Here is an 11,445-nt window from a genome sequence, read left to right on the forward strand (position 1 = left end):
ATGTATCTAGATGGCGCTTAGTACTTAACAACTGTATGTTACTTGCATACACTAGTTATTCTACGCTTGTCATTTATATGTACACACAATATTCATACACACATGCGTATGAAGGCAATGAAATATTGTGTATGTTTAATGAATGTTTAGTAGGCAGTAGGATCCAACTAACGATTTGTTACTACTAAATTCATAAGATACTCTAATTACGAACGTTCTAGTTAATTATTACGTTACGTCAGATACAAACTATTAACTTCGTAAAATGGTACGTTAGCAACGAATTTTGTACAGCATTCTTAAACTATATCGAACTAATACATAATGTTTGTTTCAGGCACAAGAGGTGGAGGAAACTATGAAACGTATTCAATCGCATAAAGGAGTCGTGGGAACGATTGTCGTCAATGCAGAAGGTATGTATAATCTCGTGTCAACAATTTATACTATTTAACTTTTGGGTATAGCATTTAATGTGATTCTAATACTCAGGTATACCAATCAAGTCTACATTGGATAATACTACAACAGTTCAATACGCAGGTTTAATAAGCCAACTATCAGACAAAGCACGATCCGTAGTAAGGGATCTAGATCCAACTAATGACCTGACATTCCTGCGTATTCGTAGTAAGAAACATGAAATTATGGTTGCACCGGATAAAGAATTTATACTTATAGTCATACAAAATCCAGTAGATTGACATCTAAGAAAAGAACTATCAAATACCAAAATATATGTTTCGCTACGCGTTGATAAATTATTTTATACAGCACATTCCATTTTAATTTGAACTATTTGCATTGCTATCTAAGCAAAAACAATACCTTATTTTTACTTTTGAAATGGCCTTAAAGAATGTGCTCTATGCGTGTTATTGACTAATCAAATTCATCTATCTACCGTACATTAATTGAAGAAAGAGGTTCTTATCAAATAATTACATTTATAGTAGCTTCAAATTTTTATTTAATACAGACAGTACATTATACAAAGTTTATCTATTATATAATTAACACTTTGTCTTCTTGTCTCAATAAATTTTTATGACAAGAAAATTGAATATAATTCAATATTTATTTGAAAAGTATTTTTAGTCATAGAATTATTGAATTTATCTAATTATTCATAAAACTACAATTAGGGGTATATTTTTAATGAAATTGGTACATGCAAATGTAATAGAGATAATTCTATTTATTAAAATTTTACAATATTTAGTCAATATTGTTAGAATTTTTTTCATTGATAGATACTTAACAACTATGATTTTCGTAAGTATTAAAATGTAAGTAATATACAAGAGAGCACAGTAAAAATTGTATAAACTATTTATTCCCTAGTCAGGTAACTTCATCAGCCTTATTAAATGTGGCAGTATTTAGAAGTTCATTGTGTTAAATAAAAACATGTATTAATTATGAGTATAAATATTTATCAATTCATTTTTCTATATAGTATTCTAAAACGAATAATATCCTATTGGATTGCTTTATAAAAAAGTAACACTTAATTTTTTACATATCAGTTGCTAGCAGTAGGCAAGAGTATAATTTGAGCATAATATTGGAATATATAAATACGAGAAAATAATGGAAAATATTACGTTGTAAATTGTACAAATGCTCTTTGGAAGTGAGAGGCAATTCTGTACAATATGGTAACAAGGAATAAACTAAATCTTTTGTACATGTTTTTCCAACAAAATTAAATTATAGTACTGAATTGTTCAGTATTAAGCTACGATGATGTATTTACAGGATTTGAACGTTTTATAGATGGATGAAAGACGCAATAATAAACAATCATGGCTGTTATACCTACCAAAAATGGTATAATACAAAAAATAATAAGTACATTGAAATACCAGGCCTGTTTAACTTCACTTGACGATATGTATATCCAAAGAACAGTTGCTGTTGTATTTTCAAAGAAACATATCATATAAAAGAACACGTGTTTGAAAAATGTGCTGCCATCTACAGCATGCAAATATATGAACACGTGAACAACGCCAATTATAAGGGATAATAGTACAGAGTATATGCGTTCTTTCAGTTTTGGAGGACAATGTGGCGCACGATTATGGTTTCTACAAAATTCTAATATGCCATGTGAATCTATGATGATCCAGCAGCTCATACCTATCCAATGTAAAATGCAAGCAATCGCTGTATGTATTGGCCAAATGCTCGCGGCAACGGTTAGCGATAATATCCTTGAAACTGAAACATTTCATTATAAATAATGATTTCTAAAGCTTTTTCATACGACAGTTCTTTAAATACCTGTTGTGCAAAAGTGCCATAGAAACTGCAAAACAGTTCCTGTGATTCCAATATTAAACTTGTCTTGTTGAACCAATCTAATACTACGATGATAACTAGCCATGGCCCAGCCCATGCTTGCAAGTGAACTGAGGATAGTAGCCACTTGGTGAATAACTATAATGAATACAAAGACAAATTTTAATTTTATATGTAGATCTTCCCAAAAAGATATCTATCTTTTATATGTAAATTTTGCCAAAACATATACATTCAAAATTAATCTTCTTATGGTAGTCCTTCAATAATATAGTTAATTGCAAAACTTGTTGAGGTGCTGCTTCTAAAAAGCATTCGAATACTCTCAGTAGAGCAACATCTTGATCTTCTTTGAGCATTTTTATGTAGTATCTCCTTTGAGCATTTCTGTTTCCTTGTTTTTGAAATCTATAAGCCTTCAGAGTATATATCAATATTCTGTAGTAACGAAGTACCGGTGCTAATTGAAATGCAACAACTACAATACAATATAACTTTCTTGTTAACATGGAATGTATGCACTTGGATTCGGTATGATTTTGGACACAATTTTTCTAGGAAAAAATAATAATTATTTCAACGCTATTAAAACAGAAATTTAGTGGATTACATTGTATAATCTTCTACCTGGTCATCTTGGCATTGCATTCTTCTACTGATTATTACATTTATAAGCGATGGTATAAAGATAAATGTAGTTGTCCATATAAAATATGTTGTTTTCCCACCTAATAAATATCTTACAACAAGATTTATATCAAATCCCATATCTACAATGTGCATAAGAATTGAGGATACGAGGAAAACAATATCCAACCAAGATATATGTGGGTTCTTTAAAGGAAAATCTACATTGTCGTTGTCTAGTTCCAATATAGGAAACATGGCAATTAATTGTTGTGTATATACACGATTATTATTTCCAATATCCATTGTCACTCGTAGTTTACAAATCAAATAATTGTGGATATGATAATTGAATGTCAAGAGTTAATTTTTATACAGATCACTCCCATCACCCACTTATCAATTTTATGTTCATAACCTCGACGTTTATTTGAAACTTTCATACTGTTGTATACTTATTCCATGATAGTCTATGATTTGAAAAATACAGTTGTGTATTCTGATTAACACTCGGATATGGTTTGTTGTGCTTCAACAGATTAATTGTAGACAACCTGTCAGCTGTCGATTACGCGTTGCTGAATGTAGCATTTGTGTCACAGTCTCAATGACACCATACATGTACTGACATCACACCAAGTGTGATCATAAACCATGAAAGCATATGCATGTGTGAATGTACGTACAGTGCAACGTGCAATATGTGTTAGTGTTTAAAGTGCACGGAATGCACATGCATGTGTTATTTTCGTTGTCATAGCAGCAGTTACGCTATACATACGATACAATAAGGATATTTGCCTACTTATCTTTATGCATAACGAAATTATAACATATAAGTAAATTTTATTCTTTGTGATAAATGAGTTCACTAAATACAAAAAAATATTTGGTGACAGTAATTGTGCAGTACTTGATATTGTTTTACGATATTTTCGTTAATTCGTTCGCTGGCTTCTGTCAACAAAATCCAATTACTTTATTAATTCTTTATGTGTAGGTATCTTTCCTTTGTTCATTTATTATCAGGTTTCGATTACGTGTTTAACGTTTTTTCTTATTTTTAAGCGTTCAAGATTTTTGTCTTGTTGTGACATTGACGATTCTATTGGTTAATTTCTTTTCCACTTACATTTTCCAGGTAATTGTTAAAAATAAAATTACAACGAAAAGTGGATATTTAATTTTTTTAACAATCTATTGTTGTAACAAAAGGTTAATGACACATTTTATACAGGTGGGATTAATACAGTTGCTATACACAAAATTTCGCATAACATTGATACTATGTATTATGTATATGATATTGAGTATATCTCTTCACACATGGGATATTAAAATGTATTGGTCATCATCTCTCACATATCATTGGACTAAAAATTTTCATGTTCTATATTCGTTGCATAGAGGAGGTAATAAAAGCATGGTATTTATAATATATCTACTATAACGGGTTGAACGCTTTCTTACATTTAATTTTCTTAAAGTTGCAGTTTTCTATTACTATTTCTATAAGAGAGCATCTCTCAGAATTGCAGATCCAAGGTTTTATGAGACTTTCATATGGATGCAAAACCAATTCAATCTCCCATAATCAACTTTTGTAATTAAGCTCTGTATTGTAAGTAAGAAGAATATAAAGCATTGAAACACGCATACAATTGAAATATTTTCCTCTGGATTAGTTGTTTATTGGATAATATGGAATTGTTGTAGTGAAAATGATGCAAAAAACAATTCTGTTTGATAAATGCGACGTTCATTTTTTAATCCATTGTAAGAATAATCCATATATATATATGTATATATACATATATATATGTACAGTATAAAAATTATTATTGTAAATTACTTTTTACAATATCGTGTCGACATTTTACAAAAATAAAGTCTAAAACTTTGTACAGTGTTTATAAATATGGATATCATATTTAAATTAATAATAAGCATACATAACACATATTATATACAATATTACATACATTCAAGTACTGAAACACAAGTCATTTATTAATTATAATATAGATTTTGATCATGATATAATTTCTATTATTCATGATATAAAATGCTGCATTTGTACTAATCATTTGTTTTTAAATATAAATTAGTAACACCGTCATAGTGCAGTTAATACAAAGATAGAAAGTGAAGATAATTTGCTACGTTTTTTCAGTTTCATTTGTTATAATGTTCCTAAACAGGAGGTATCGTTAAGTATACAATTACATTGACGACACCAATAACTTAATATGTATCTTTCAAAATGTAATTTGAAACGAACTAGTGTTGGAAAGATATGTTTGTAAAGAATTACAAACTGTATTTAAATTATTTCAACACAGTACTCTATGCATTGAAATTATATTTTCAATGCTTTATAATCATAAACGACATCTGAAATTCTTTTTTTTTTATTTATATCACGGTACCGTTATGCAATGCTAAATTGGAAAACTATTCTTCTTGTTACTCTACTTTAAGAATTCGTTTATTTCCTTAAACCTTATTACACCCTTTAATTCGTGTAAATTTCTGTGCAACAATTTTTATATCTAACGCTTTTGGGAAACTAATGATCGAAAACTTAACAAGAGAGAATAGCACCAAAGCGTGCTCGTAAAATCGTTCCTAGTTATCTCTTTTTGAAAATTCTTAAGAGATACTCTAAAATCAATGCTCGATGGATTACTTCAATCGATTGTATGCAAAATAAAATTAGCTTAACATAATGTAACAGTGAAAAAAATGCTCTAAATTAATGGTTGCTCGAGTTCGTTATTTTCAGTTTGCTTAGAATTTCATCGTGCAAACAATGATAAAAATTTTAATGATTGCTTGATGTATCACAAGATGGTGTTTTAAAAATAATCCCAACATAATTTAATGTTCTTCTCAAACTGTATGATTGCCATGAAGAAAGAGCAATTTATCTATTAAATGAGAGGGTATGGCAGCTCGCCTCGTATCATACAAAACTTGCACCTCCGCGGGAATTCTAATGGGTGGTGCACAACATGCGGGCACACAGTTGTACCTGCAAGCTAACTTTCCCAAATTTGGACATTTTGCAGAAATTTTAGCCCACCACTGAAGAGGACAACAATCGAGTGGTGCTGTGGCTTCCGAATGGTATTGTACAAGTTCAAGATCCGCTTTCTCTTCTGCAGGCATTCCACTTTTTGCTGAACATAAACCCCCAAGTAAAAGTTCCATGCCTACATACAATTCAATCATTATTTACACCGATGATTTGATGTATTGAAATTAACATCATACATACCCGACAGTCGACTCTTTTTATTTGGTGGCTCTTCTTCGATTTTAATACTTGTGCTATCACCAGATTCTTCCTGTATTAGTTTTGTCAGCATCTCCTTAATTGGAGTTGCAACTAAGTTCTTGTCTTCTTCAGTGGCATATGGAAGTTGTTTAAACCTACAGTAAAACAGCAAAAAGATTATTTAAAGTAAAACTAGCAGTACAAAGATGTATAGATAAAAATTTATAATAACCTTGGATCCAGAGTAGTGGCGATTTGAAGCAGAAGAGTAACGTTGTAATCTGCGTATCTATCGCAAAGCATGTCAGACAATGATTCCTTGAAAGATCTCGCTATATCGCTATCAGTTTCTTTTACTTTCAAATGAGAAGATACGAGTTGCCAAAGCAATGGCTTTAGTAAAGATATCAGAGGCATTTTCTCCTCGCTGAGCGTCATAATAGTAACTTTAAACGGCTCAAGAACGTTTACAAGATCTTCTACAATTTTCCACTGTTCGTTCGTTAGATCGACCATCTCTTGATCAACGCCTTCCAAACTTTCTAAAATCGATGTTACGATGTTACGACGCAGTACTATTTGCTCGAGCATGTTGTACGTTGATGTCCAAACAGATGGATAATCCATGAGCATTGTGTTTTCATCCAACTGCAACAATGTATCAAAGAAATATTTATTAAATTAACCATACATTATCAATTACTTTTTGAGTAACTACATATATAATACAATCTGAAATTTACCTCCAACAATTGCTCTTGCATAGCTAGAGCTGCAGATGCAGCTGGGTGACTTATGATAGCTCCAATAGCTGCTCTGCATTTAGATAATATAGAAGCAACATCTGGATTTTCAAAACAAGCCTGAGCACACACTTGCAAAGTATAAAGCAAACAGGGAACTAATGTTAATCCTCGATTTGTTAATGCAGACAACAGTTCTGTCCTAGATGTAGCTATTACTACTGCAGTTATCCTTTCGATTTTCAAATCCCAGTCGAGCAACAAAGAATCTATTGTACTGCCCCATTGAGATTCTTCCCAATCCAAAGGTGCATGAACTGTACTTAAGACTTTACATTCTAAAACTGGTTCACCGGAATTCTGGTAGTACACAGAAATAGTAACAAAACGTTCATCTGAATTTGATCTCCACTCTTCGACGGTCAAGCCCACTTCTGTGCTAATACAAGACAGAGTGGCAGCCACAGATTCACGGAAGGTGTCATAAATTTTTGGAATAAGTTCTTCTTCTAGCTTATTTTTACTTGGAATTTCACATGGTGACCTTAATGTTGCAACTAGCCTTTGAAACCCCCGACCTTCCACTACCTCTGGTAATTGTAAATCCATTATAATAAATTCTGCTATAGCATCGGATACGGTTTTTCCATCGATACTCGACTGATTAATAGGGTTTTCCTCTGGCATAAGAAAGGCCACATTTTGACTATTGTTTGCAATATTGGAACCACTTTTTATCATAACACGTAACGGTTGACCAATCGCAATGTCATCCTCGATATTAGATAAACTTATATTTGGGTCTGTAACAAACTGAATGTCCCCATCTATCTGCACAGTACCATCAGCATTAGTAGTGTAAATATGTTGTGCGGAGGTTAAACCTGCCTTTAATAATCTCTTTTGAGCCCTCCGATCTTTAGTTTCTTGCGAAAGTACCTGTCTCCGCGGTGGATTAGTAGCTTCCAGTTCTAACAGCTCTTGTGCATGTTTGTTTTGCAGGTGCATACGCAAGTTGCTGGTGTTACGGTTATACGCGATTTGAGTTTTGCAAAGTATGCAAACGATTTTAACTTTAGTGAGGATATCTCCGTCGTCAGTAGCTGGAAACCCAAAGAATTTCCAATAAATACTTCTCATCGACATAGGCACCACTAATTTCTTGTAAGTATAAGTATGCTTTTCTTCCATCATTTTAGCTAATACCATTTGCATTTCGCTCTTGGAATCATCTGGTATGCTAGATTTTCCGTTGTTCGGTAATATAATTGATTTACTTTCCATGATTGTCAATCAAAATACATACGTGCCGGTGCGCCTTATCTTCCGCTTAAAATACAGATATTTCAATATTTCAACTGTGTTTACTACTTCATTGCGTTTGTTTCTCATCAAAATGGTGGATTTTTGTTGCATAATTTCAAATGCAACCGCTTCGAACGATGCATGCTTGTGTTTTAGAATATCTTCGCTTGACTCGTGGTTGCAAAGGTATAACGAATTTACCGCGAAGAATCCGATATCTCAAAGCGGCGTTTGACGAATTATTTCACAGATATCGAACTTCAATTTCTCGTTTCGAAAAGAACGATGCACGATCGGTTATCGACCACCTCTCGTTACGATGCTATCGACTTTGGTTCACTTGTTCAAAGAAATATCGCTACGGAGAGCTCTCAACTAATCGATCCCACAAAATGGTTGCGGTTTCGACGTGGCTCCATCTGTATCGATTACTCGAATCCGCGTTGTACACATAATGTACCGTGTTACGTAGGGTGTACGTATTTCTATTCAAATAAAACGTGAAAAATGTCATTAGAACAAAAAGAAGTCATTTCATGAAATTAGAGGATTACGAAAATGTACAACAGAAAGAACATATGTTGCACATAACTGTTCGTATCGGTAGCTTATCTGCATAAGTTAAGAATAACAATTCATCATCACGCTTTGACTCGTTTCAGTTCGTCCGACTTTCGACCGACTATCGTTTGTATGAAATTTATGTAAATATTAACAAAAGTCTATTAAGTAAGGAGCTCGGAATAATTCATATATGTCACCACGAATATAGGAAATGTATTTGCTCAAGAAGTATAAAACGTTATCGTTGCTAATACTATGGAGGTTAAGTTCTACTTTCCTTGTACAAACTGCTCACGTACCAGATGAATATTGGCAATCGCTGGAAGTCGCTCATCGCTTAGCATTTGGATATGGATATCTGACGTGGGAGTGGACTTTAAACGTTCGGAATTACCTATATCCATTTTTGATGTCTGTAATCTACAGAATATTGGCATTGGCGTCGTTAGATTATGTAACAATCTTGATAATGGTACCTCGAATGATCCAAGCAATCCTTAGTGCTTATGGAGAGTATAGATTCTACAAATGGACACAAAACAAACGGACCATGTACAGTTTATGTATAAATTGGTATTGGTATTATTGTGCTACAAGAACGCTTATAAATACAGTAGAAACTGCGCTTACTATGATAGCATTGTCTATGTTTCCGTGGCGCGACGGTCACATTAGGAATCTAAACTTTTTATGGATCGTTGGGTTCCTATGCACAATGAGACCCACTGCAGCTATCTTATGGTTACCTCTGTGCATTTATCATTTCTGCACTAACTGGAAGAATAAGTTAACATTGATCGGTCAATACAGTATTATAGCCATTGTTTGTTGTACAAGTTCAATTCTGTTAGATAGTTTCTTCTGTAATACTTTAGTTGTTTCCCCTTGGGAATTCTTTCGCGTAAACGTTTTGTACAAGATAGGAGATTTTTACGGGACCCACCATTTCTTGTGGTACATTTTATGTGGTCTACCGGTACTTTTGGGATTGTATTACGTTGTCTTTTTTGTATGCGTTTGGGAGATAGTAAAACATCCAACGTATTTTCATCGTCAGACGGTTATGTTGTTCACGATCGTTTGGACGATCTGCGTATATTCTTTACTGTCTCACAAAGAATTCCGATTTTTACTGCCTCTGTTACCAATGCTAATATTCATATGCACTTCCTGTACATATCGTGTGGACGCAAACTCTACCAGAATAGAGAGACAAATATTTGTAGTCTTATTACTAATTACCAATGTCGTTCCCGGCTTTTACTTCTCCATGATACACCAACGCGGATCGTTGGATGTAATGAATATTATGCACAAAGAAATTACCGATACAAATGATAATAAGGCTGACATACTATTTTTAACACCCTGCCACGCTACTCCATTGTACAGTCATTTACATGTAAACGTATCCGCAACGATTTTAACTTGCGAGCCTAATTTCCATCATTCAAAAAATTATATCAACGAAGCAGACACATTTTTTGTGAATCCGGCGCGATGGCTTAGTCATCGTTACAGCGAAAAAGAAAATGTAACAATTCCTAGCCACGTGATAACATTCGACAATGTTTCGCCGGAAATAAGTGAATTCTTAGAAAATTATCGACTCTTATCCAAGGTGTTTTATTCGCTTCATCCTCAGCCGAACTACGGAAGATACATTCATGTATATAAACGCAAATAAAATTGTTCCCTCTGTATTGTAAGAAACAAAACGCGATTTCTATTAGGTTGTCCCATATAAGTTTCTTCCGCGCCACGCTATGAGTGACTCTAAGTGGCTGTATTTATATAAACATGCAGGCTTATGTCTTAGTCGTTTATGGCATCGGTTTCAGTCGTCCCAGAGCTCTTTCAAAGTACGTTTCGTTGGTGACAAGATCTCTTTTAAAATTTTTTCTGCACCGTTCAATATGGTGAGCCAAAAGATGCATTTGCGGCATGTTATGCTTCATTGCTTTAAAAAAGGCAATAGTGCAAAGGACACTGCAGACGAGATTTGCACCGTTTACGGGAGTGGTACTACCACTATTAGGACCGTTCGCGATTGGTTTAAGAAATTTAGAGCTGGCAATTTCGAGTTGAAAGATGAAGACTGTTGCGAAGCCTGGACTTCATCTGAAGAAGGTTCTTCTGTGCATTTGGTGGGACTGGAAATGTGTAGTGTACTACGAGCTCCTTCCTCAAGGTGATACGATCAATGCTGACAAATATTGCAATCAACTGAATCAACTGAAAGCCGCCATAGCAGAAAAACGGCCAGAATTGGCGAACCGACGAGGCGTCGTTTTCCATCACGACAACGCAAGACCGCATGTTGTGTTAGCCGTAAGGCAAAAATTATTATAGTTTGATTGGGACGTTCTACCTCATCCTCCATACTCCCCAGACCTTGCTCCATCCGATTACTACTTGTTCCTCTCCTTAAAAAATTCTGCCCGTGGTAAATCTTTCAAATCCGTAAGCGAAATAAAAACGCACCTAGATGAATATTTTACAAGTAAGCTTCAACAATTTTGGAAAGAGGGCATAATGAGGCTTCCTGAGAGATGGAAGAAGGTTATGGAACAGAACGGTTCACATATATAACATAATAAATCCATCTTAAACAAGAAA

General features: G+C 33.7%; 5 protein-coding genes across 9 annotated transcripts; 3 read left to right on the forward strand and 2 right to left on the reverse strand.

The window, feature by feature from the left end:
- Nucleotides 1-109: 109 nt before the first annotated feature.
- On the forward strand, nucleotides 110-1,432 carry robl (dynein light chain roadblock). Its single transcript, XM_033471144.2, has 3 exons — nucleotides 110-268; nucleotides 338-416; nucleotides 493-1,432. Exons 1-3 carry the CDS (start codon nucleotides 266-268, stop codon nucleotides 702-704), a joined length of 294 nt encoding a protein of 97 aa, XP_033327035.1. The 5' UTR covers nucleotides 110-265; the 3' UTR covers nucleotides 705-1,432.
- Nucleotides 1,181-3,240, reverse strand: LOC117220806 (XK-related protein 6). Its single transcript, XM_033471141.2, has 4 exons — nucleotides 2,935-3,240; nucleotides 2,540-2,861; nucleotides 2,290-2,445; nucleotides 1,181-2,226 (listed from the first exon to the last, which is right to left on the reverse strand). Exons 1-4 carry the CDS (start codon nucleotides 3,238-3,240, stop codon nucleotides 1,742-1,744), a joined length of 1,269 nt encoding a protein of 422 aa, XP_033327032.2. The 3' UTR covers nucleotides 1,181-1,741.
- A 549-nt stretch (nucleotides 3,241-3,789) lies between these two features.
- LOC143258771 (transmembrane protein 138) lies at nucleotides 3,790-9,079 on the forward strand. Of its 2 annotated transcripts, XM_076518349.1 has the most exons (5): nucleotides 3,790-3,930; nucleotides 4,003-4,075; nucleotides 4,172-4,346; nucleotides 4,422-4,555; nucleotides 7,960-9,079. In XM_076518349.1, the coding sequence occupies exons 1-4, from the start codon at nucleotides 3,797-3,799 to the stop codon at nucleotides 4,526-4,528; spliced, it is 489 nt and encodes a 162-aa protein (XP_076374464.1). In that variant the 5' UTR covers nucleotides 3,790-3,796; the 3' UTR covers nucleotides 4,529-4,555; nucleotides 7,960-9,079. The 2 variants fall into 2 exon arrangements, with proteins under 2 accessions (XP_076374464.1, XP_076374463.1); XM_076518348.1 differs by having other exon boundaries at nucleotides 4,422-9,079.
- On the reverse strand, nucleotides 4,114-8,391 carry LOC143258768 (E3 SUMO-protein ligase ZBED1). Of its 2 annotated transcripts, XM_076518344.1 has the most exons (5): nucleotides 8,264-8,391; nucleotides 6,958-8,060; nucleotides 6,447-6,862; nucleotides 6,215-6,369; nucleotides 4,114-6,149 (listed from the first exon to the last, which is right to left on the reverse strand). In XM_076518344.1, exons 2-5 carry the CDS (start codon nucleotides 7,963-7,965, stop codon nucleotides 5,827-5,829), a joined length of 1,902 nt encoding a protein of 633 aa, XP_076374459.1. In that variant the 5' UTR covers nucleotides 7,966-8,060; nucleotides 8,264-8,391; the 3' UTR covers nucleotides 4,114-5,826. The 2 variants fall into 2 exon arrangements, with proteins under 2 accessions (XP_076374459.1, XP_076374458.1); XM_076518343.1 differs by lacking the exon at nucleotides 8,264-8,391 and having other exon boundaries at nucleotides 6,958-8,241.
- PIG-B (phosphatidylinositol glycan anchor biosynthesis class B) lies at nucleotides 8,716-11,445 on the forward strand. 3 transcript variants are annotated; one of them, XM_033471272.2, is made up of 3 exons: nucleotides 8,716-8,855; nucleotides 8,925-8,966; nucleotides 9,035-11,445. In XM_033471272.2, the coding sequence occupies exons 1-3, from the start codon at nucleotides 8,799-8,801 to the stop codon at nucleotides 10,511-10,513; spliced, it is 1,578 nt and encodes a 525-aa protein (XP_033327163.2). In that variant the 5' UTR covers nucleotides 8,716-8,798; the 3' UTR covers nucleotides 10,514-11,445. The 3 variants fall into 3 exon arrangements, with proteins under 3 accessions (XP_033327163.2, XP_033327165.2, XP_033327164.2); XM_033471274.2 differs by having other exon boundaries at nucleotides 8,814-8,949; XM_033471273.2 differs by having other exon boundaries at nucleotides 8,815-8,953.

The sequence above is a fragment of the Megalopta genalis genome, chromosome 2 (genome assembly GCF_051020955.1).
Source record: "Megalopta genalis isolate 19385.01 chromosome 2, iyMegGena1_principal, whole genome shotgun sequence".
NCBI lineage: Eukaryota > Metazoa > Arthropoda > Insecta > Hymenoptera > Halictidae > Megalopta > Megalopta genalis.

Excerpts from the sequence above, each read along its gene's own strand:
- robl (XM_033471144.2), top strand. Across the intron at positions 417-492 it reads GATTGTCGTCAATGCAGAAG|GTATACCAATCAAGTCTACA; the intron begins GTATGTATAATC and ends TCTAATACTCAG.
- LOC117220806 (XM_033471141.2), bottom strand. The coding sequence starts at position 3,240 with ATGGATATTGGAAATAATAATCGTGTATATACACAACAATTAATTGCC. Across the intron at positions 2,862-2,934 it reads TGCAATGCCAAGATGACCAG|AAAAATTGTGTCCAAAATCA; the intron begins GTAGAAGATTAT and ends ATTTTTTCCTAG. Across the intron at positions 2,227-2,289 it reads ATGGCACTTTTGCACAACAG|TTTCAAGGATATTATCGCTA; the intron begins GTATTTAAAGAA and ends GAAATGTTTCAG.
- LOC143258771 (XM_076518348.1), top strand. The coding sequence starts at position 3,797 with ATGAGTTCACTAAATACAAAAAAATATTTGGTGACAGTAATTGTGCAG. Across the intron at positions 3,931-4,002 it reads ACTTTATTAATTCTTTATGT|CGTTCAAGATTTTTGTCTTG; the intron begins GTAGGTATCTTT and ends CTTATTTTTAAG. Across the intron at positions 4,347-4,421 it reads ATATTCGTTGCATAGAGGAG|TTGCAGTTTTCTATTACTAT; the intron begins GTAATAAAAGCA and ends ATTTTCTTAAAG.
- LOC143258768 (XM_076518343.1), bottom strand. The coding sequence starts at position 8,241 with ATGGAAAGTAAATCAATTATATTACCGAACAACGGAAAATCTAGCATA. Across the intron at positions 6,863-6,957 it reads TGCAAGAGCAATTGTTGGAG|TTGGATGAAAACACAATGCT; the intron begins GTAAATTTCAGA and ends ACATTGTTGCAG. Across the intron at positions 6,370-6,446 it reads GCCACTACTCTGGATCCAAG|GTTTAAACAACTTCCATATG; the intron begins GTTATTATAAAT and ends GTTTTACTGTAG.
- PIG-B (XM_033471272.2), top strand. The coding sequence starts at position 8,799 with ATGAAATTAGAGGATTACGAAAATGTACAACAGAAAGAACATATGTTG. Across the intron at positions 8,856-8,924 it reads AACATATGTTGCACATAACT|TTCGTCCGACTTTCGACCGA; the intron begins GTTCGTATCGGT and ends GACTCGTTTCAG. Across the intron at positions 8,967-9,034 it reads ATCGTTTGTATGAAATTTAT|GAAATGTATTTGCTCAAGAA; the intron begins GTAAATATTAAC and ends CCACGAATATAG.